A 24,862-nucleotide genomic window follows, 5' to 3' on the forward strand; every position below is an offset into this window, starting at 1 on the left:
AACTGAAAATGAGCGTTATGCGGCAGCGTGTTCATCATCACATCTAGCGTGTTGCTCTCCTCGGTTCTGTTTACAAATTTAAGTTAGCCACTTCTCTCAGGATAACTATCAAAACAGCTGCTCAAATATTAATGTTTTCCTTTAATTTATACACTTTCCCTCACTTCATACTCTGAGCATGATCAGTTTTATTTATTTACGGGTTCCTGCCACAATGGGAGTAAAAAATAATAAAGTACTAATGTTAAATCAACATTTAATATATATATATATATGTGTAAAACTGAAAATTCTAAAATACCGTAAAAACAAAAATGTGACACATACATAAAGAGTAAAAAATGTGTAAAATATAAAATAAGTAAAAAGATAAAGTAAAGTAAAATGTTAAGAATGCTAAGAAAGGATTAAATGAATAATAGAACTAAGAGCAAGAATGAAAATATAAAACATTAGAAAAAAAAATAAAATAAAATACAATTTCAAAGGAAAATATAAACTAAACAATTGTAGCTGTGCACTGTAGCTAAAAGCAGATTTTCCCAGTTCACTAAAACTTTTGGTACCTGACAGGTGATCCAGCCACTGGAGCGAGTCTGATTATTATTAATTGAGATCAGTGAAGAGATATAAGATGGCAATTGGCCAGACAGTGATTTTATAGATAAAAATTAGCCAAAGACATCTCTTTGTGCAGCTAGTGAGGACCAACCAACTCTCATATAGTGTGCAGTGGTGAATTGTGTAATAAATCTTAAAGCAGAATAGTAGATTGAGTCTAATGGTTTGAGAGCACTGGCACTTTTTTTTATATAAATTATATCACCATAGTCCAGGACTGCTAGTATGGTTTGTTAATATGAAATGTAAAAATTTTTCATTGAGCTAGATGCTAAGAAATTTGTATTTGTTAACTTGTTCAATGGTGGATCTCAGCGAAATTTGCTGAGCAGTATAAGATTGAATCATCTGTATAAAGGTGTAATTTACAGGTTAAGGTAGAGGCGTCAAGATCATTGATAAAAATAATAAATAAAACTGGATCCAGGATTTATTATTATTATTATTATTATTATTATTATTATTATTATTTATTTATTTATTTTTTTATTATCAGAAGTTATGTATTAAAGCTGTTTTCAACCACTAGGTATTGGTACCACCTGGCTATGGTCAAGATGTGAAAACATGGCCAACTCCAGTCTCAAAGATGAACAAGGATGTTCTAAAGGTAACGTGAATTACATACATTCTAGAGCTGCTCCAATTTGTGTTTATATAATGGTGGTCGTATTAATAATAATAATAATTATTATTATTTATGCCTTGCATGGGTTTCTTTTATTTGGACTATTGTAGTAATGAGTAATGTGACTAATATAAAAATACTTCTAATTTCCAAACTTATTATTATTATTATTATTATTATTATATTTTTTTCAATACGCATGTGGAAAGTGGAAAATGCAATTATTACAGACCTATGCCTAGTCCTTTTTTTTTTTCCTTTCGGTTGTTTTTTTTCCTATAGACTCCTGAGCGTCCCCTACAAGTGACTCCCAGTGAGTCCCTCCGTACTCGAGCCCCAAGCCCTCGCAGATCAGCTGGAGATGGGCGCTTAATTCTCCCACCACGGATCCACCGTGCCTCTGACCCTGGCTTGCCCCCAGGTACAAAATTGAGTCTCTTGTGCCTGTATTTATTGGCCTTAAACACATTGTGCTAGTGCTGGGCAAATATGGACCAATAGGGGTTAACTGAGAGACACAGAGACAGACACAGAGACAGACACAGAGACAGACACAGAGACAGACACAGAGACAGACACAGAGACAGACACAGAGACAGAGACAGAGAGACAGAGAGACAGAGACAGAGACACAGAGACACAGAGAGAGACACAGAGAGACACAGAGAGACACAGAGAGACACACAGACACAGAGAGACACAGAGACAGAGAGACACAGAGAGACAGAGAGACACAGAGAGACAGAGAGACACAGAGAGACAGACACAGAGAGACACAGAGAGACACAGAGAGACAGACACAGAGAGACACAGAGAGACACAGAGAGACACAGAGAGACACAGAGAGACACAGAGAGACACAGACACACAGACACAGAGAGACACAGACACACAGACACACAGACACACAGACACACAGACACACAGACACACAGACACACAGACACAGAGAGACACAGAGAGACACACAGACACAGAGAGACACACAGACACAGAGAGAGACACAGACACAGAGAGACACAGACACAGAGAGACACACAGACACAGAGAGACACAGAGAGACACACAGACACAGAGAGACACAGAGAGACACACAGACACAGAGAGACACACAGACACAGAGAGACACACAGACACAGAGAGACACAGAGACACAGAGACACACAGACACAGAGAGACACACAGACACAGAGAGACACAGAGAGACACAGAGACACAGAGAGACACAGAGACACAGAGAGACACAGAGACACAGAGAGACACAGAGAGACAGACACAGAGAGACACAGAGAGACACAGAGAGACAGACACAGAGAGACACAGAGAGACACAGAGAGACACAGAGAGACAGACACAGAGAGACACAGAGAGACACAGAGAGACACAGACACAGAGAGACACAGACACACAGACACAGAGAGACACAGAGAGACACAGAGAGAGACACAGACACAGAGAGAGACACAGACACAGAGAGACACAGACACAGAGAGACACAGACACAGAGAGACACAGACACAGAGAGACACAGAGAGACACAGAGAGACACACAGACACACAGACACAGAGAGACACACAGACACACAGACACAGAGAGACACACAGACACAGAGAGACACACAGACACAGAGACACACAGACACAGAGAGACACAGACACAGAGACACACAGACACAGAGAGACACAGACACAGAGAGACACAGAGACACAGACACAGAGAGACACAGACACAGAGAGACACAGAGACACAGACACAGAGAGACACAGACACAGAGAGACACACAGACACAGAGAGACACAGAGAGACACAGAGAGACACAGAGAGACACAGAGAGACACAGAGAGACACAGAGACACACAGACACAGAGAGACACAGAGAGACACAGAGACACAGAGAGACACAGAGACACACAGACACAGAGACACACAGAGACACACAGAGACACAGAGACACACAGAGACACAGAGACACACAGAGACACACAGACACAGAGAGACAGAGAGACACAGAGACAGAGAGACAGAATTGTATTTACCTTTGGGCCATCTGTCAGCTTTTGCCTAATTTTGTAGTAATGATCAATTCCTACTTTAGCAATAGCTATGGAACAAAGATAAATGTCAAAAATGTAGAGTGGTTGTTATATAAAACTATTTTTTTTACAGAGATAACTTCTCCACTCTTGTGATCTGTTGGTAATGTTTGGCAGAATTGTTTTATTTAAATAATTATATCAATACTATCAATATAGCATGCATTTGGAAAACCACTACCAAAAATAGTAAATGGTTAGATTCTTATAAATTATTACCCCGGGCCTCCTCTCTAACAAAAACCTAAAATATTACTGGATTGGAATGCTGCATTTGTATAAAGTATAGTACAATTAGTTTCTGTAATTGCCCGCTTTTATATATAAGAAAACCTATTCAATAAAGTAAATCTGGAAATATTTTTTTTATCTTGCTTAAAATGTATACTTATATTAAGATACTTTTAGTAGTCATATAGTATAAGAGCTTATTTTCCCAATAGGGGATTTTCCCATATTGTGGTCTGTGGGTGTCAAACGGTACTTGTGTAGTAAAAAAGTTTTAAATGGAGTTGAAGAGTATTATGCTTGTTTACACAGTCATATACTGTAGATGTGATTAACCACATCACTGTAGTACTGCTTAAGGTCTATAATCACGTAGACCCATACTATTTTCTTCTATTCTTCGCTAAAACTTCTAAATAAATTAAAAATAAATGTGAGGTAACATTTGGCAGCCCTGTAGGAATTTGAAGATGGTCTGTGTTTTATGCACGATTTTATTTTAATGTTACTTAACGTTTGTGTTTCTAAATGTTACAATCTGCATGCAGCTGAAGAGGAGAAACCATTAAGAAGAGCAAATGAATCAGGTTTGGGGTTTCATTTTGAGTAAATCCTGTGTTCAAACCTTTTCTTTCTGCTTCTTTGTGCTATCAATTCAATCTGAAGACACATATTGGATAAGTTCTGTGGGCCTACAAACACTGGAGCTACTTTGCAGTTCCTACATTTTTAGGGGTTCGAGCACGCAGTGCTCAGCAGAGTCCCAACCTCAATAATTATCGAAAAAATTGTGAAATTTCTAAACAATATGGCCGCCATATGCAAATTAATCTTACCGTAGCACACCCAAATTTACTCTAACAGCTGTAACTTTTGAATGCTTAAACCTACACTAATGCCACTTTAGACCTTTGATGCCAACATGATTCTGAGGTAGCCCGTCAATCTGTGTAGACATACGCCCCCAGGAGCCAAAGCTAAAAATCTGTTTCTCAGGAACCGTACAAGCTATCAAGCTCTCGTTTGGCATGTATCATCTATGGCCTATGTCCTAATGTTTCACAGAAGGAAAATTTGATATGCAAATTTTTGCGATCGCTGTTAGCCAATCAGATTCCAGCAAGCTTTTGACAGGCTAAACAATGACCAATCAGGACGATACTTATACCCTACATGTATCTGAGGGCCTTCTATCATCCATTAAAATATGGCGTTGATTGGCCTCAAGGGGGCGCTATAGCAGAAAATCAGTTGTATCTAAAGGTACAAGTGGCCTAGGCTTGTTATTCTTATTTAGTTGTATACTTTGCTGTAGCCTTTACAACTTTGGAATTACATGTGTTTACCAAAAATGCAAAGATTTTCATCAGTGGCCAAAAGAGTAAAAATGGCTCTTTTCGAATTCGTCTTTAAGTCCTCAATCAATCAAAACAAATTTGGTCTTGATGCAATCTTGACACCCTGTAGGTAAATAATTATAAAAAAAATCTTGACATTTTAACTATTTGAGGCCCATAAACCTTAATCAAACATGTACGTGAAAGCCTTTTCAGTTATTTGGCCAAAACTCTGTCAAAGTTTTAAACATGCCAAAACTGTTGAAGCTACTAATTAAAAATGACATTTCAAGCACATTTGCCAAGTATGAGCCAAATAAGTCTTCAGTAGGCTCTACAGTGACAAATTAACTATTTTCAATTTATTCTATTTATCGCTATTTTCAAACCTAAATGGACAGAAGACAGGAACCTTTCACCCTATCAACAAACAAATTTAGACACATATATAGACTGATAATCTGCAGATAATTTGCAGGCCTCAAGCCTGTATTATCGCTTTTTTCAAACCTAAATGGACAGAAGACAGGAACCTTTGACCCCATCAACACAGAAATTTACATACATATATAGACTGATATTTTGATCTTGTTTGCAAATTTTGTGCCAAATCAGATATAATTTGCCACTGATATGGCGAAATAGCAACAGCGATTTAGCAGGCCTCAAGCCTGTATTACCGCTTTATTCCAACCTAAATGGTCAGAAGTCAGGAACCTTTGACCCTATCAACACACAAATTTACACACATATATACAGACCACTTGATCATGAGTACCAATTTGGAGCCCAATCAGACTTTTCTTCTCTTTGTAATCAATAGAAACGCACTGACAGGAAATGTTCTGTCTTACTGATAGAGTGATAGATTTCCAGCAGGTTATATGTGGTCTCTTGCTGCGCTCTGGTGGTCATTTGGTGAAACAGCTACATGTGAATTATTCTAATTTAAAGCTCTGCTGAACTTATTTAATCTTGCTTGTGTTGCTTAATTGAACATCTCTATCCTTATTGGTCATGCTGGTCAGCCACCTGGGTCATTCTTGTTTATGCTCCACCCACTTAATTTTTTTTTTTAATTTGCATAATATGCAAAACTTACTTTTGAGATCTTGTCCTTGGCTCATGACATGTTTGGTGTCAAACAGTTCAGCAGAGCTTACTCCTCAATAATTATTTAAAAAATCTTTACATTTGTAAACAATATGGCCGCCATATGCAAATTAGTTTTACCATGGCGCAGTAAAATGTCTAACACTTATAACTTTTGAATGCTTAACCTGACACTAATACCACTTCAGTCCTTTGATCATTACATGATTCTCAGATACCCTGTCAGTTTAAGTAGACATACACCCCCAGGGGGCGGGGCCAATGCTCGATAGCTGTTTCTCTAGAACCATACAAGCTATCAAGGTCATCCTAGCCAATTATCATCTATGGCCCATGCACTAATGGGACACCGAATGAAAATTTGATATAGACACTTTTGTGGTCACTATTAGCCAATCAAATTCCAGCAAGCTTTGGACAGGCTGAATGTTAATCAGGTCTAAACTTATACACTATTATTGATATTATTGGTTATTGATATGTGCCCTTTTCATGCGTCACTGCTAGGCTCTCAGCAGGATTATTGTGGCTTGTATTTTTTCAATATAAGAACTGAATTTGTTTCACCAAATGTCCACTTGAGTGCAGCAAGAGACCACATAAAACCTGATGAACACTACAGCTGAATTTATCAATGCTTTTCAACTAGTTTACTCACAACACTCATCTAGCATTGTCATTATGATCTTTATGGTCAGGCTGGTTACCTAGCTTGGTTATGCTGGCCATCCAGCTAGGTCATTCTGGTCATTCACATTGGTCATTATGGTTCTGCTGGTCATTCAGCTTTGTCATCATAGCAATGCTGGTCATCCAGCTTGGTCATACTGGCAAACCACCTTTGCCATGCTGGTCATCCAGTTTGGTCATTATGGTCTTCCAGCTTGGTCAATATGGTCAACAAGTTTGTCATCCAGATTAGTCATGCTGGTAATCTAGCTTGGTCTTTATGGTCATGCTGGTCATCCTCATCCAGTTTGGTGATGCCGGTCAACCGGCAACATGTTTTAAGCCTGGCCTCCAGGGGCCTCTTTGCCTGTAACGCTCGAACCCCGTAAATCGCCGCTTGCGGCTATATTTTTCTCTTGTTTTTTTGTGAAGTTATTGGGGTGGGCATGGTGTGTCATTTTATGATGCTATTGTTTTTGGAATTTGCTGCCTTTTCATCCCTCCAGAAATGCCTGCTGCTGCAGATGCATACACACACCCTCCTCCTCTTGCCAGGATCCTGTCTCCTCAGACAGGCCAAGTCCAGGTTGTCTCTCATCTCCAGCCTTCACCTTTTCTGCACCCTCTTGTGGGCCAGCACATCCTGTCTGTGCAGCAGTTTACAAAAGAACAGGTAGGATGAATAATTCTGTAACTTCACCCCACAACCCCTTTGCTTTTTTAAGTAAAATGTTCTTACTGTTACACAATGAAGAACAATTGGCAGGTTGCATTCAGAAATCACACAGTGGTGTAAATGGTACACTAAATGCGGGGAAGAACAGAAATTCTTAATAGTTAGTGACCATGATATTTCTGCTTTTCAGATGTCTCATCTATTTAATGTGGCTCATACACTTCGCCTAATGGTGCAGAAAGAGAGGAGTCTGGACATATTGAAGGTAAGGAGCTGTATCTATGATTCAACACTGTCTGGAACAAAGTGATTGGTCACTTAGTATGCGTTCCCTGTGCCACATGGGATAGACACATAGTGCCACATGTCGACATTGGTAACTTATTTTAGCTACACTAAATGTTTTGTTTTACTTCTGCTTTCCAATGTTAGCTTCTTGGCTCTCTGTAAACTGTTCATATTCAATTAATACACACGCACACCAATTTATTGAGTATTTACCAGTTTATTCAATGCTTTTAGAAATAATGCCTGCCAAATATCAAATGAGTTAACTTACATGTGTACGTGTTACAGTGCAGTTATTTGTATTCCACTGAGGTTACTTTAGTGAAACGCAGTCATTGTACCAATGACCGCTTTGGCACCATCTTTTTTTCTAATTTTATTTACTTTTAGGGAAAGGTCATGGCCTCCATGTTTTATGAGGTGAGCACCCGCACCAGTAGCTCTTTTGCAGCAGCTATGCAGCGCCTGGGTGGTTCAGTAGTGCACTTCAGTGAGTGCACGTCCTCCACCCAGAAAGGCGAGTCTTTGGGTGACTCTGTACAGACTATGAGCTGCTATGCTGATGTGATTGTACTGCGCCATCCAGAACCTGGAGCTGTAGAGGTGGGAACTTTTTTTTTTTTTTTTTTGCCTTTTTTCAATTAGTCTTTCTGTGTAATTGTTGACCTCTATTGTAATACTTAAAATGTTCTTTTTAAAGAGCAAATATCCTTTCATTAAATCCCACAGTATTTTCCATTTACAGTGACATAATTGGATCAAAGCATGAACATCCTGTTTAAGATCATGCCACAGCATCTCAATCAGACTTTGACTAGCCCATTCCAAAACCTTAATTTTTTTAAGCCATTCAGATGTGGATTTGTTTCAGATTCAGATGTGGATGTGGATTGTCCTGCTGCAGAACCCAAGTACGCCTAATCTTGAGGTCACAAACAGATAGCCAGACATCCTCATTCACTATTGTCTGGTAAACAACAGCAGAATTCATGGCCCCGAAGCAGCAAAGCAGCCCTAAACACACTTTCACATTATCGCGTGTGTGTGTGTGTGTGTGTGTGCGCATGTATATGTAGCCCCTGGTATATTTTGGATTTTATTTTATTTCATAAAGTGCTTATTGATAAAGTGTGTAAAAATATTTAAAAACGGTTTAATGCTGTTAAAAGGTTAAAATTTATAAGTTCATAGGTTAAAAATGTGCTTAAAAAAGTGTGTTAAAATACTGAGTATGAGACTTGTAAGTTGAAAAGGGTTTTCATTGGCTAAAAGAGTTGTCACTCATAGTGAGACTCTGCCTTTCCTGTTGATTGGTGTTTTCTCTGTAGGGAGCGGGGAGAAGAGTGAGTGTGTGTGTGTGAGAAGAGAGAGTGTGGGTGTAGAGGGAGAGAGCGAGAGAGAAGGGGAGTGAGAGAAACGGAGCAGCAAAATGAAGGAAAATAATGTAAAACACGTTACATTTGTTAGTTTCTCTGCAAGTCATACGCTGAGGTTGTCAACCTGAGAACCTAAAAGTGGACTGAGGAGCCAAAGAGTGAGAAACGAGAGAAATTCTCCCTCGTAAGAGTTCAGACCTGAAGAAAGTTCTGCTGCTGAGGTTCGCACGAGACTTCGCTAGCTTTAGCCCCATCGGCTAACAGCACCCAGGTCAGCTATAGTTCGCTTCCCCAGTGGACTGAACCGGCGAGACTGGGTACCAGGTACGAGTGCACAGTTTTCACCTTCATCACCAGATAGCGGTCTGAGCTGCCGCGTGGCTCAGACTTCCTCTGGCAACGCTGAATTTCCCTCTCAGAAGCAAGGTTGCAGCTCTCCACTCCACCTCACGGACCCCGAGCAGGCCAAGGTTTTCTCTTCTGGCGTGAAAGATTGTGAAGCGGCCATTAAGTTCGAGGCTACAACGTTCACAACAAGCAGCAATTCAGGCCTGCAATGCACACACGGACACACACACACTAAAGAAAAAGGGGTAAGTTACCCCGCATATATTTGTGTTTTCTCTAATTGTTCTAATTAATAACTCTAAACCTAAATTAGCTGTCTAAAAGGTTTATTGAATGTGGGCCCACAATAAGTCTGTTTGAAAATCTATAAGTCTGTTTGATAATTAACAAGTCTGATACTTATAAGTCTGGGTTATATCTGAAACTGCAGGGGTAGTGTAAATATCTATTTGTGTTTATATGCAAATTGTCTTGTTATAATCACATTATATATTGGTTCTGTGAATTAAAACATCTCATTTGAATCGCTAGATTGAGAGAACTCCAGTATATCCTGGGTTGGCTAGATTTAAAACAAATATACCAGCTACAGTTAGTCATTCCTGTTGTTTACTTTTTATTTCTAATAAAAGCTGGGTTTTTTATTTTGTTAAATCTATTACAGAGTCACATATTGAACAGTTTAAGTTGTATATACAAGTCACACAAGTTACATATATTTCTGGCAGAGGTTAGGTTTTACACATAGAGTTCAGGGTGATAAAATTTAGAAGTAATTAACTCCATATTATATAAACATGGTCTAACAGCTCATTAATTATATTATAGAGCACGTACCCAACTAACTCGTATAGCATAGTCTAGAGTTTAGGGGCGCTACATATATGTATGTGTATATATATGTGTATATATATGTGTGTGTGTGTGTGTGATATTGTGAAAGTGTGTTTAGGGCTGCTTTGCTGCTTTATTTATATATATATATATATATATATATATATATATATATATATATATATATATATATATATATATATATATATATATATAGTATGAAAAAAACGGAAAAACAAAAAAAATATCTGTAAGGGGCACATACTTGTTCATGCCACTGTATGTATTAGGGAAAGATATTCAACATCATGCCCCACTGTGTGGAAAATGTGACTGACTGCTCCCCTGCATATCATTTTTTTTTTTTTTTTTTTTGGTGTTGCCATTGCCTTTGTTAATCAGAGGTTACATTTCAATGTTAATAATTTCTGCCTTTTGGATTGGAGGTAAATTTCTCAATACCCTTTTCCCTACTGCAGAAAGCAGCAAAGCACTGTCGTAGGCCAATGATCAATGCTGGGGATGGGGTTGGGGAGCATCCTACACAGGCCCTTCTAGACATCTTCACCATTCGAGAGGAGCTGGGTACTGTGAATGGAATGACTGTAAGAACACAGCTTTATAAATATCTAATTTCTTAGCTAGTCTGCTGTAGCATGATTTATTTATTTTTTTATTTTCTAACATTAATTATTTAAGTAAGGCTCCTTTCAATGTGTCTGTTTTAAAGAAATACATTTTGTTGTCTGTCTTGTGTGCAGATCACCATGGTGGGTGATTTAAAGCATGGCAGGACCGTACATTCCCTGGCTAGGCTCCTCACTCAGTACCGGATCACGCTGCGCTATGTAGCTCCGAAAAACCTAAGCATGCCTGTTGAGATAGTTGACTTCGTTGCTTCTAAAGGAATAAAACAGGTGTGCATGTTGTGCGTTCTCCCAATTGTTTTCTTTCAGTTGGAATTATTTCTATAAATACAGTTTGTTTTTCATGCTTGATCCAACAATAGGAAGAGTTTAACAGCATTGAAGAGGCCCTCCCTGACACTGATGTCCTTTACATGACGAGGATTCAGAAGGAACGATTTGTCTCCAAGGAAGATTACAAAGCAGTAAGGGCTCTACGACTGCATTCTTAATTTGATTTCCATCATGGTAATAGTTTTGATGTCTATTTGTTTAATCACTTTTATTTTTTTTTACATAGTGTTTTGGTCAGTTTGTCTTGACCCCTCACATAATGACCGGAGCCAAGAGGAAAATGGTGGTCATGCACCCTCTTCCAAGAGTTAATGAAATAAGGTATGATCCAAGTAGAGCTGGGCGATTAATCGATTTTAATTCGAATTTACAGTTAAGGACGATGAGTTTGAATTTTCGCCACCGACGCTCCCCTGAGCTTAGCCCCGCCCCTCTGTCCTGCTCGCAGCCCCGCTCCTCTCCCCCCCCCAACACACACACACACAACATGACGGCAGAGCAGTGCTGCCAACTTTGATGCTATTTTTAGCGACTTTTCAGACCCTCTAGCGACTTTTTTTGTAAAAACGAGACTAGCAACAAATCTAGCGAGTTTTTGTGGTGTTATTGGAGACTTTTGGCGACTCTGAGATAAACACACGCTCTTCAGTCACGGACCTCCGCGCTGCAGCGGCTGCTGCCGTGAGCCCCTCCCCACAGTACTCACAGTGCAGTCTCACACTTAGCACACACACACCCCGCTCCACAAAGACACTGTGCGTGCTGACTGACCCCGCCCCGTATTTACAGAGCAGAAATATAAATATAAAAGTGTCTTCAGTGTGACACGAAAAAAAAAACTGAACTGAATTTAACTCACACAGTCTGTCAGTCACTCACCTCATTCACCACACAGCTTGTCACTCACCTCCTCCACAGTGTCTCCCTCTTTGTAAAAAGCTATTCAACAATGTGTCTATAATAGGTTTGAAAATAAAGAAAACTTAAGAAAGCTAAAACAAAATAAATAAATAAATAAACTGCTATAATAACATTTAACAACACGGCAAAACTGATTTATGTAATTTACATAAAAATAAAGTTATTTTGAGACGTGACTGCATATTTAAAAAGCAACAGAAGTTGTTCATTTGTTGGAGTTTTTGTGTATCATTTCTAACATATTTAGTGTTTTTTACTCCCTTTTTTCTCTCACAATGTTAATCCTTTACAGCTTCAAAAACATGTATTATGCAAATTAGGCGATGACATCATTTAGCGACTTTTAGGAGATTTTTTTTTTTGGGCTATATCGCCCAGCTCTAGATCCAAGTTGTAAATGAATAAGCCCCAGAAGATGTATGATGTGCTAATTTTTTTATATAATTTAACAAGGGCATAAATATTTTCGACCTTTTTTTGCTGTTTTGCCAAATGACTGATGTACAAATCAATTTTTGTGAAATTATTGTGAAAGTATGGCCAGTAAATTTTATTAAATTTAACGGGCTTGAGTTTAAAGCAGCAGTCTCAGTTTAGGACATTTGGAGACCACTGTAAAGAATGTGTATTTGTATAAAGCACGTGAAAGTCATTTTAAAACTTACATTGTAGCAGTGTGTTTGTTGATAGATAATTAACTATTGTTCTCTCTTGCTGTTTGAGTGTGCATGCCGGCACACGTACTAATGGTAGGAGTTGCACAATTGATGAGTAGTTAAGAAAATTAGTTGACAAGTCATAGCAAATCTTAAAGCAAAAAGGAAATCCAGAAGGTCTTTTTTTTGCTGTTTTGCCAAATGACTGATGTACAAGTCAATTTTTTTTTCTCTGCTTGAGCACACGTCAATTATTGTGAAAGTATGGACAGTAAAGTTTATGAAATTTGACATAAAAATTTAAATGAAGTTGGGACATTGTTTAAAACATGCATAAAAACAGAATACAATGGTTTGCAAATCCTTTTCCACCTATATTCAGTGAATACACTACAAAGACAATACTTATTTTTAATTTGATGGTGCACTTTCCCAGTCTTTTGTTCTTAAAATCACCTGTTTGGAACATTCCACAAGTGAATGTGTTAATTAGAAATGAGAGGGTCATGATTGGGTATAAAAGTAGCATCCATGAAAGCTTAGTTGTTTACAAGCAAGGATGGGATCAGTTTCACCACCTTCAACCCCTCAGGCACCATTAAAAACTGATATTCCAAAACAGCTGCAAATGTTTGTCACTCAGTCTACAAGTGCAAGATAAAACTTTTTAGATGGACAATGCCAAGCCACATCCTAGAGCAATATATCCATTAAAAACTGTCCTTCTGGATGACCTGACCTAGTTAAGGCTGCCAGCATCAAGGAATTAAAGAACTGTGGAATTGATGATAATTTTAGATAGGGAGGTACTTTCCAGTATTTGCATAGTGTTCCTAATAAAGTGCTCATTGAGTATTTTGGTCACCATAAAATTACATATGTAGCCATTTCAATAATTATTGTTACTGTGTTTTTTGTTTATCTTTATCCTACCATTAACACACGTCCTTTTATGCAGTGTGGAAGTGGATACGGATCCTCGTGCTGCATACTTCCGACAAGCTGAGAACGGCATGTACATCAGGATGGCACTGCTTGCCACTGTACTTGGCCGGTAAAATCAAGAAGGGACCAGATATGCCAAAGGATCGTCTTGGTAAAGGGGTATTCATGAGTGCTGCTTAGATACAATCTTGGTGTAACTTTGTCATTGTTTTAAAGTTTCATGGTCTTTTCAGTGCACAATGTCATATTTGTGCTCATCATGGTGTAACTGCTTTGCTGCTGTCAGCCCCATTTCCAACCCCCCCCACCCCCCCACCACCACCACCACCCCCTTTTCGGTGTGGCTCCACTTGCAGCAAAAACACTTTTGTAGTTCTTGTTGCTTTATTAATGCCGATTTCAATATTTAGTGTTGCTATATGACCACTGTAATTGTTTAAAAGTGCTGGTAATATTTGTTTGTCTGCTTTCGATTTATATTTTTAGACAATAAAAATGTATAATTTTCAGTTGCTGAGGTTTTCTTAAGTTATTCCTATTTTTTTTTCCTGTCCTTAACATCTGGATATAAAGCACACTGGTGTATTATTGTATGTTTAAATTAAGTGTAATTAACTACTAGATGTACAGAACACATTCCCTTCAGTAGCTATGGCAGTCATGATGGAATTGATGAATGAATTGGATACACTCATGTAATCAAGGTGTATCCATCTCTTTAAAAAAAAAGTTTCTTTTTACACCATTCATGTTACACAAATTAAATTTAACGGGCTTGAGTTTAAAGCAGCAGTCTCAGTTTAGGACATTTGGAGACCACTGTAAAGAATGTGTATTTGCATAAAGCACGTGAAAGTCATTTTAAAACGTACATTGTAGCAGTGTGTTTGTTGATAGATAAATAACTATTGTAGCATGCTCTGTTCTCTCTTGCTGTTTGAGTGTGCATGCCGGCATACCTACTAATGGTAGGAGTTGCACAATTGATGAGGAGTTAAGAAAATTAGTTGACAAGTCATAGCGAATCTTAAAGCAAAAAGAAAATCAAGAAGTTGCCATTTTTACGGTAGTTTGTTGTTAAAGTGACAAACTGTCTAGTGTGCAGTCAACAAATATAACTTACTGTCTTTCAGCATACTCGCAGCTCCATAGTGTAAGATGTTCATATATCAATAGTAAGTTTAGATATTTTTCATTTTACAGGAAAATGCTGCTGTTTTGTGTGTCTCTCTCCCACCCCCCCTCCTTTCAACTAGTCTGCAGCTTCCAACTGCGGTGATTTAGTGGATGTCCTAATTGACTGGTCAACTAAATAAATAAACAAACTTGTAATTTTTCTTTTCTATCTGTTTAATTTCCATTTACAAAACCTTTGTTGTAAAGCAGTGCTGGAATAGATTTACTGCTCTCTTCATTGCAGCACTTACACAACAGTTGCACATTCACTGGTACAGGGACATGGGTGTTTCCATAAGTCTCAGCTTAACATTGGATCTGAAAAGTGTAGCATGCATTTAAATTCAAGGTTTTATGTTCAAATCCAGTTGAAATCCAGTGTCCAGTTAATTTTAGAAGTGACCTAAATATTACACCTGTGTGTAATTTAATCTCTGTGTGTATCTATACAGCTGTTGTGTAATAGCCTCAAAGGAAACATTCGTGATTTAAACAGCATCATGAAAACCAAGAAATGCACCATACAGATAAAGCTGTCCATACACTATACAATTTTTTTTTATATATATATAATTTTATTTCTAATTTTTCCCCATTTTTCTCCCCAATTTACACGGTCAATTACCCAACTACGGTGGCCGAGAAAGCCCAACGCAGTGCAAATTGAAAAGCGCTGCAAAAGCACAAAACACATCCATCAAAATTACAACACAGGCGCAGCAACTAGAAAAACGCGCTGCAAATAGAACCACAACACAACGGAAGTGAGTCACAACACAACGGAATTTTCCCGGGGGACCTTAAAAGATGCTGTACCAGCTAAGCTGCGTCTTCAGTAACGTCTCGGACTTCACTATGTGTACAAAGGACAATAAGTGGCAAACAAGGCGTTTTGTGAAGCAGAACTTTTAATAATATGCACACAACCGTGGTAATCACAGGTAATAAACATAACTTACTTTTCAGAAGCTTGTTTGCCACTTATTGTCCTTTGTATACAGCTGGTACAGCATTTTTTTAAGGTCCCCCGGGAAAATTCCGTTGTGTTGTGGTTCTATTTGCAGCTCGTTTTTCTTTTTGCAGCGTGTTTTTCTTTTTGCAGCGCGTTTTTCTATTTGCTGCGCCTGTGTTGAAATTTTGATGGATGTGTTTTGTGCTTTTACAGCGCTTTTCAATTTGCACTGCGCTGGGCTTTCTCAGCCACCGTACCCAACCCACTCATTAGGACTCCCCTAATCACTAGTAATTCCACAACACACCAGGAGGGTGAAGACTAGCACATGCTTCCTCCGATACATGTGAAGCCAGCCACCGCTGATGCAGCATTGCCGAGCAGCCAGCGCGCTTGGAGGAAAGCACAGCGGCTCGGCTCCGGAACATCAGCTTACAGATGCCCTGTGCCACCTACCTATCCAGAGGGTGCAGGGGCAATTTTGCTCCCTCTGATGCTGGCAGCTTGGTGGCAAAGCTGCATGAGCTGGGGTTTGAACCTGCGACCTCCTGCTCATAGTGGCAGCGCCTTAGACCGCTGGACCACTCGGCACCCCCCACACTATACAACTTTTAAAAAGAATTTAAACAGACTGAAGTCTGACACCACCTCGCATCTAAAGACAACTAGATTCTTTCTGAGATTATTTCCCATCAAGCTTCTGGTGGAGTTTACATACAATTCATATTACATATTAAATTACGAATAATTAAATTACAGTTAATACTGTGATTTATCAGAGACTCAAAACATTTGTCCTCATTAGCAGTTTATTTTTTTGCCACACTGTTCTTGATATTTTTTAATAGAATATATTTTGTGTTAAACTTGTCCTATAAGCTTTTTTTCCCCCCCTTTTTTTGCTACACTCTTGTATAGCAAAGAATCACAGCTTCACTGTTATACATTTGCCTTTTTTATAGAATTAATGCAATAAAGATCACTCTAGCAAAATATCTATTTATTAAACTTGTTTGTATTAAAAATAACACTGCACAATAAGTCAAAGTAGTGCAAAATAAAATAACTATAAATATAATGACTTTAAAGTGCTACCTTCGTTTAAAATACTGTACATATTAAAAATCAAAAAGACCTATCAACTGCAAAATGTGTCCGTTTTTAAATAGTTTATACGTTTTTAAACAGTCACGTGAAATATATTCTAGCATCTTCCTGTAGCTCTCCTATTGGTTGTTGACATTGTTCACGTCACAATTTGCGTAAGTCAAGTCTTAAGACTTGCGGTAATAATAAACACGGTTGATTTTATCGCAGTGCCAGGACGCTAACCCAACTGACTAAATCTTTCAATCGTAACCACCTTACACTGAACGATCCAGATGACTCGACTCTAGCCAGACTCTCGTGATTTTTGTCTGCGACAGAGAAATCTCTAGAAAACCGTTAGGTGTATGGCCCGCCTTAGCTGGGCAAAAGTGTAAAGCAATGTTTGGTCATAAAACAAATAGCCTAAGTTATGAACATCTCACTGTTCAATCCATCATCCAAAAATTGAAGGAGAATGGTACAACTGCGAAACTACCAAGACTACTTGCTTGACGGGCCAGGCAAGGAGAGCACTAATTAGAGAGGCAAGAGGTGGTTCCTCTGGAGGAGCTGCAGAGATCCGTCACATATATATATTATATATGATATGATATGAAGCAAGCCATAAAAAGTCCTATTTAGCTCGGATGAGACCAAAATTGAACTTTCATGCTGTGGGGATGGTTTCTGTAGCTTGGACAGGGAAGGTCCAAGGTCAGAATTGATAGGAAGATGGATGGAGTTAAAAACGGCAATCCAGTAAGAAAACCTATTGGAGGCTGTGACTTATAAAAATGCATGCTACACTTTACAGATGTATATTTATTAAAAATCACAATTTCTTGCTACTTTGTGTTGGTCTATCATAAAGTCACAATAAAATAAATTTTGGTTTGTGGGAGTAATCTGGAAAACTGTAAGAAAGTAGACAAAAAAGGATTTTTTTGAAAAAACAATTTCAAGGTTGTGCGTGTTTGTGTTTTTCTTCAATGGTCAGGATCCCACAGGACCACCACAGAGCATCTATTATTTGGGTGGTGAGTTATTCTCAGCTCTGCAGTCGCACTGACATAATGGTGTGTTAGTGTGTGTTGTGCTGGTATGAGTATGTCAGACATAAATAATTTTTATGCTGAAATATGTTTTTTATTAACTAACTTTCATTTAAGAGTTAAGAGATATATAATTATAATTCCACATTACCAATTTTATCTTACATTCATTATTGTATTCACATTTAAATATCCACTGTTAAAAGTATTAAGAATGGGTGTGATTAATCAATCACAGAATATTATTATAGATAGATAGATATAGATTTCAAACCCATTTTTAAAAAATGTGAGTTCAGCGACCTAGAATCGACACCAACATAGGATATGTGTCGTTTAGGAGTCGATTCCTTTTGGGTGAACTTCTGATTCGAGTCAAGCTCCCATTGCTCGCTACTTAACAGTGCTACAGAGTGACCGAACGAGCGCGGAGTCGACTCTGACGTCGATGTGCAACGTCCAATGAGAACCTGCAGTTTCGGAAATGAGGAAGTGCAGAGAGAAGTCGTGAGGAATAATTTGGAGTTATCTATGATTCCGCGGCAAACTAAAGCATTATTACCCGCTGTTTTACGGTGAGTTCAGAGACTCGACATACAACAACAGTCTAACTGTTTTAGAGCGGAGTTCGGCTAGGCCACCGCACAGCCGGCTAAGCTAGCCGCTAGGCTATAACGCAGTGTGGCCGTGCTGTAGCGATATACATCCCTGCGCTGAAGACTTCAGAAGCGATAGTTTAGCTGTGGGTTGGATAAATCTGTAGTCGACTGGTGTCTTTTATTTGTCTGTTGTCTCAGGGCTGTTGAGTTTAAAGCAGCAGTCATGTTTTTTTCGTCCCGTCGTAAAGCTAACACATTACTGCTGTACAGACTCCAGTAATCGGTCAGGCTAACACGCGCGGATGTATTAAACCGGCAGTTTAGTGTGTTTTAAACAGCCTGGTTCCTGTTTTAACTGCCCCTCACACCGCACGCAGAATAACGTGTTTGGTAAAGGTTAATTTTATTTGACACGAGCTGAAATGGTAACTAAGTAATCTTTACTCGATGAGAGGATTAGAAGGGGATTATGGTGTTACAAGGACAAGGCGATGGGTCGCCGTCCAGACAGTTGTGTATCTAAATATGAAGACGGTTAATAATAATGCGACGAGAAACTGGGGAGGGGGGCTTCCAGTCAGTGTGGTCCGTAGCCTTCAATACACGCACTCGTTAGTGGTTTCTAAATTATCCGGGAGTTGAGAAGAAGGTGTTCGTTAAGACTCTTTATTCTTCTAGGTCCTGAGGAATGGATACTCTAGAACCAGAAATAAGACCGTGCCCGGTGTTTACTGCTTTTTCCACATGAGCAGCCCTTTAGAAAATCGTGATTGCGTGTTCACCTCAGTTTCTTTTGTGGAGGTCGTGGTTGAAAAGGGTTTGGGCCTCTTAAAGCTTAAAGTGGTGATTAATTGTTAGATCTTTTTTTCTTTTAAAACGACAGCAGTAGTGTTCCTGAGTGCGGAGGGGACACAATATTGTATAAATGGCGTCTGTGTGCTTCTGTTACCATTCCAGAAAAACACACATTTATTCTAAGGCCCCGGGACCTTTATCTAGTTAACGTTACCTGAGCAACCATGATACTGCTAATGCCACTCATATACAAGCGGCCATGGAGAAATCTAAAACAAACAGTCTTCTCATCTATAGATTGTTAAACCTAGGAAATGCAGAATTAGAACTGAAGAGAGCAGGTAAGGTTAAGAGAGGGCATAAAACTAAAGAGAGGGCACTAAAATTACCAGATTCATCTGAAAAGAATCTAGACGACCATGCTCGTTTTGAAAGTGCAACTGCACATTCACAAAAAAATAACTTATAGACTATCACTTTAAGCAAATTATATTACCTCTTAGGGTTGATGCTTATCCTTTTTTTCCTTGTAACTTTCAGAACATGTTTTAGTGTAACTGCAGATTTCAAACAGGGTCCAGAAGACTTCCTTGTCCCAATATTTATAACATGTAAAGCAAAGGGAATATAAAAATAAAAAACAAGGCCAAGCCCAACACTCTTATCTTCAGCAGCCCTGCCATGTCTACACTTGTTGTAAATGGTTAGTTTTATTTATTAATTTTTTTCAGTGTCTCAGCAAAATTTTCGGAGTAATCTGGAATCTTAGAACATTATGTGTGTCTTGTACTTACTTCTCTTTCTGATGGTATGACCCTAATAATTGGAGGGGAAGAAAATTTTGCTTCTACTGTCTGTTGGAGAAAGTGAAGCCATAACAACCTGTTAACATTTTTGGTCCCAACTTTCTTTGTTCTAAGTAACTCAATGACTCTAATTAATCTAATCCTTCAATACTGTTAATAATTTGTCTATCTAGAGCTTATGCCATTGAACATGTTTATCTAAATGACAATAAATGAAATTAAATTGTTTTTCAAATTCCTTTCCTTTCAAAATACTTTCTACATAAGGCATGTCATGCCTGATTTTGTTTATATACACCAGTTCCTGCGTTTTATGCTGTTACTGCTGCTGTCTTAATTTTTTGCTGGTTTGTGGGTCTTTTGCCTTTAATTTTCTCTTGAGCGGGTGTAATGCAGCTTGATCACACTGAGATCTGGTGATTGACTCTGCTATTGCACAATATTACACTCCTTACCTTTAAAAAAATCTTGGATTGCTTTTGCAGTATGATTTGCGTCATTGTCTATTGGTACAGCAAAATCCAAATCAAACTTGCTGCATTTGGTTGAATTTGAGCAGAAAATATATCCCTGCACAATTTAGAATTCATCTTTCTGCTTCTGTCTTATGTAACATCTTCAATAATCACTAGTGACCCATTAGAAGCCATGCAACCCACCACCATGTTTTACAGAAGATGTGGAGAGCTTTGTGTTGAGCTGTTCCAAGCCTTCTCCTTCCCATCCTTCTAATACAGGATGATCTTAGTTTCATCTGTCCAAAGAGTGCTGCTTCAGAGCTGAGCTGGCTTCTTTAGATGTTTTTTGGTAAAGTCTAAATTGATCTTTTTGTTAATTATTTAACTTTGTGCTGATTTTTTTTTTTAAATTTGCTTTCATGCAGTCTTCTCTTTATGGTCGACCGAGACACTAATACACCTCCTTTCTGGAGAGTAATCTTTACTTGGATGGATGCTGTGAAGGGTTTTTCTTCACCATAAAAACATTCTGTAATCATCTACCACTGTTGTTCTGTGGACATCCAAGACTTTCAGTTCCTATGCTCTCTACTGCGCTCTTTTTTCTTTTTTTTTTACCAGAATGTAACAAACTGTTGATTTGGCCACTCTTATCATTTTCACTCTCGCTGATGAATTTCTTCTTTTTTTCAACCTAATGATCTGTTTTTCTTATTTGACAACTTCTTTGACTGCATGTAGTGGGGTCACAACAACAGTTTCCAAATGCAGCTCCAGGTGTTTTACCTGCTTAATTAATGATGGATTAATAAGGGAATAGCCCATGCAGTCCATGAAAATGCATTCGAGATAATTGTCCAATTACCTTTGGCCCCTTGAAAGAGGACAGTATAGGTTTAAAGAGCTGTGATTCCCTTACCCTCTAATTAGAACGTGAATATCTTTTTAAGTTAGAGCTGAGAGTCTGCATTTAATCCCACATTGATTATATAACTGCATAAAAAAATGTTTTGGTAAACAGCGAAAATAAAAAAATAATAATTTGTTACTGTCCAAATATTTCTGGGCCTAACTGAATAGTCAATAGTAATCTTTTGTAATATTTTGTTAAAATGTGTAAAGACTTTAATTTACTTAAAATGTTTAAGCATTACACATGTCTGTTTTGTACAGCTTTTCCCTTTAAATGATGTATGCTCATATTTTTTTAATGGTGGAGTGGAGCTGAAACACATGCACACATACAGCACCAATCAAACATTTGGACACACCTCTTTTCATTCAGTATGTTGTTATTTTAAGTAATGTATTATTGAAGACATTAAAGCTATACAGGAACACATGCAAAACGAGTTGTCCCCCTGTCACAGGGGGACGTAGGGCCCTCGCACAACAGCGCAAATCGTACCGGGCCAAACCGAGAAACCGGTAAAAGTAATTTTGAGGTCTTATTGAGTGTGCCAATTTTCAAGAGTTTTCTATCCTGTTAAACATGTGAAATATCCATTTAAAATACAGGTGGCGCTATGGCGCTGTTAAAATACATGTATTTGAAATTCTAATTCTACATCAAACAACAGCCTTAGATAAGCAGGCTGGTCAAATTTTGTGAGTTTTTCTCCGTTAGAACCTCCTCAAAACACCTGGCATTACCTAGGTTTTCACCTCCTGTTTTGATGTGGGATCTCAAAAATTCAACCATCTGCCATTTCGTCCTTGTTTGAGATATCGACTATTCCTTCACAATTTATCATCAGATATGTTCAATGTTTATTTTTACCAAATATCAAGAGAATTCAACAAAATTTGCTAGGAGTAGTTTGACAATATACGCAAAAAAATGTATGTAAAATGCAGATATTTCAAAATGGCCGACTTCCTGTTGGGCGGAGTCAGTCCTACCAATGCTGAAAATGTGTGTAATGATGTCTTTTGTGTTTTTGCCAAGTTTCATGAATTTTCAATAATCTGTTTTCTGACCGTGTCATGGTTTCACATTGGTTTAGTGTTGCATCTCTAGTGAATCAATTGCTCGCCATTGGGTCACCGTTTTACCGATCAACTAATCCTTTGGCAGTTATCATCAAATATGTCTGTTGTTCATTTACAGCGAAATAAGAGGTAATCTGAGAAAGACTTTAGGAGCAGTTTAAATGAGTTTGTGAAAAATGTGTAAAAATATTACAAATTCCAATATGGCCGACTTCCTGTTGGGCGGAGCTAATACAAGCCAATTGCAAATATGTGCAGTGTGATACTATCTACACTCCTACCAAAATTTGAGAAGATTAGACAAATTTTGACACATCCACAGCTAATTTATTAACCGTACAAATTAGGGGGCGCTCTAGAGTCAGCTAGCTACACATGAAAAAATTATCACAATATTTGTAAAGTGTTTTAAGGTCTTATAGAATCTGACAATTTTCAAGAGTTTTTGAGCATTCCCGTAATGTCAAATATGCATTGAAACCTAGGTGGCGCTATAGAGCCAATGAAATACGTATATATGAAATTTGAATTTTTGATCCAAGTACCACTTAAATCAAGCAGGCCTGTAAAGTTTCGAGAGTTTTCAACCTTTTTAACCTCCTCAAACACCTACCAACACCAGAATGTATTCACTTCCTGTTTTAATGAGGTATCTCCAGCAACTCAACTGTCCGCCATTTCGTCGCCGTTTAAGATATCGACTATTCCTTCGCAATTTATCATCAGGTTTGTTAGTAGTTTATTACTGAAAAATATCAAGAGTATTCAATAAATTCCCTAGGAGGAGTTCGACAAAGTATGCAAAAAATGTGTGTAAAATGCACTTATTTCAAAATGGCCGACTTCCTGTTGGGCGGATTCAGTATTACCAATACTAAAAACGTGTCTTATGATGTCTCTTGTGTTTTTGCCAAGTTTCATGAATTTTCAATCATCTGTGTTATGACCGTGTCATGGTTTCACTTTTGTTTAGTGTTGCGTCTCCATTAAATTAATTGCCTGCCATTACATCATCGTTTCAGCTATCGACTATTCCTTCGCAATTTATCACCACGTATGTCTGGAGCCTACCCACGCCCAATTTAGAGATAATCTGACAAAGACTCTAGGAGGAGTTTGAATGAGTTCGTGAAAAATGTGTAAAAATTCCACAAATTTCAAAATGGCCGACTTCCTGTTGGGCGGAGCTAATACCAGCCAATGGGTAATATGTACGGGATGATACTTTCTATGTTGTTGCCAAAAATCGAGAATATTGGAGAAATTTTGAGACAGCTACAGCTAATTTAATGGCCTAAATAAAATAGGGGGCGCTGTAGAGTCATCTAGCTACACATGAGAAAAACGACAAAATATTTCTAAATCATTTCAAAGACTTATTGAATCTGCCAATTATCAAGAGGCTGAGAGCTTTTTATAAATGTGATATAAAATAGGTGGCGCTAGAGAGCTGATGAAACACGAATTTACGAAATTCCAACTTAAGGTCAAAGTTTGGCCTAAGCCAAATAGGTCTGTAAAATTTTAGGAGATTTCAAACATCTTAACCCCTCCGAAACCCAGCAGGAAACTTTTTATTTCGCAACTTCCTGTCAAAATGGCCGACTTCCTGTTGGGCGGAGTCAAATAAAACCAAGTGATTCTTGTTGTTTATGAGGAGGTCAATGAGCGTACCAAAGTTGGTGCACGTTGGACAAACTTCATCTCGGCCAATGCCGATGTTTGGTGGCGCTATAGAGCTCCTGAACCACGCCAAAGTCCAGCCTCTATGGAACTTTACAATTTTCGCCGAGTTTGAGGCCTGTGCCAAAATGCGTGAGTTTTCGAGTATCGGAAATGCCTCAAAAATGGACGCAAAGAGGCAGAATAATAATAACGAGTTGTCCCCCTGTCACAGGGGGACGTAGGGCCCTCGCACACCAGCGCAAATCGTACCGGGCCAAACCGAGAAACCGGTGAAAGTAATTTTGAGGTCTCATTGAGTGTGCCAATTTTCAAGAGTTTTCTATTCTGCCAAAAATGTCAAATATTCATTTAAAATATAGGTGGCGCTATAGAGCTGTGAAAACACATGTATTTGAATTTTTAATTCTACATCAAAGAACCGCCTCAGATAAGCAGGCCGGTCAAATTTTGTGAGTTTTCCTCAGTTATAACCTCCTCAAAACACCTTGCATTACCTAGGTGTCAACTTCCTGTTTTGAGCTGGCATCTCAAAAATTCAACCGT

General features: G+C 38.4%; 2 protein-coding genes across 6 annotated transcripts in view; both read left to right on the forward strand.

Moving 5' to 3' along the window:
• The window catches only part of cad (carbamoyl-phosphate synthetase 2, aspartate transcarbamylase, and dihydroorotase), a 46,778-nt gene extending 32,555 nt beyond the window's left edge, over window positions 1-14,223 (forward strand). Inside the window, exons 34-44 of one of the 2 annotated variants that reach the window (XM_022687109.2) lie at window positions 1,151-1,231; window positions 1,532-1,670; window positions 4,120-4,158; window positions 7,197-7,363; window positions 7,557-7,631; window positions 8,045-8,257; window positions 10,692-10,817; window positions 10,974-11,129; window positions 11,222-11,323; window positions 11,419-11,513; window positions 13,728-14,223. In XM_022687109.2, coding sequence (XP_022542830.2) covers window positions 1,151-1,231; window positions 1,532-1,670; window positions 4,120-4,158; window positions 7,197-7,363; window positions 7,557-7,631; window positions 8,045-8,257; window positions 10,692-10,817; window positions 10,974-11,129; window positions 11,222-11,323; window positions 11,419-11,513; window positions 13,728-13,827 — 1,293 coding nt within the window. In that variant the 3' untranslated portion in view covers window positions 13,828-14,223. The remainder of the gene's footprint in view (window positions 1-1,150; window positions 1,232-1,531; window positions 1,671-4,119; window positions 4,159-7,196; window positions 7,364-7,556; window positions 7,632-8,044; window positions 8,258-10,691; window positions 10,818-10,973; window positions 11,130-11,221; window positions 11,324-11,418; window positions 11,514-13,727) is intronic. The other variant, XM_022687111.2, reaches the window with a different exon arrangement.
• A 4,187-nt stretch (window positions 14,224-18,410) lies between these two features.
• dnajc5ga (DnaJ (Hsp40) homolog, subfamily C, member 5 gamma a) overlaps window positions 18,411-24,862 on the forward strand; it is a 53,464-nt gene continuing 47,012 nt past the window's right edge. For all 4 annotated transcript variants that reach the window (XM_015603756.3, XM_015603758.3, XM_015603761.3 and 1 more), the window contains exon 1: window positions 18,411-18,558. The gene's annotated coding sequence lies outside the window, so the exon portion shown is untranslated. The remainder of the gene's footprint in view (window positions 18,559-24,862) is intronic.

This window comes from Astyanax mexicanus, chromosome 1, assembly GCF_023375975.1.
Source record: "Astyanax mexicanus isolate ESR-SI-001 chromosome 1, AstMex3_surface, whole genome shotgun sequence".
Lineage (NCBI taxonomy): Eukaryota > Metazoa > Chordata > Actinopteri > Characiformes > Acestrorhamphidae > Astyanax > Astyanax mexicanus.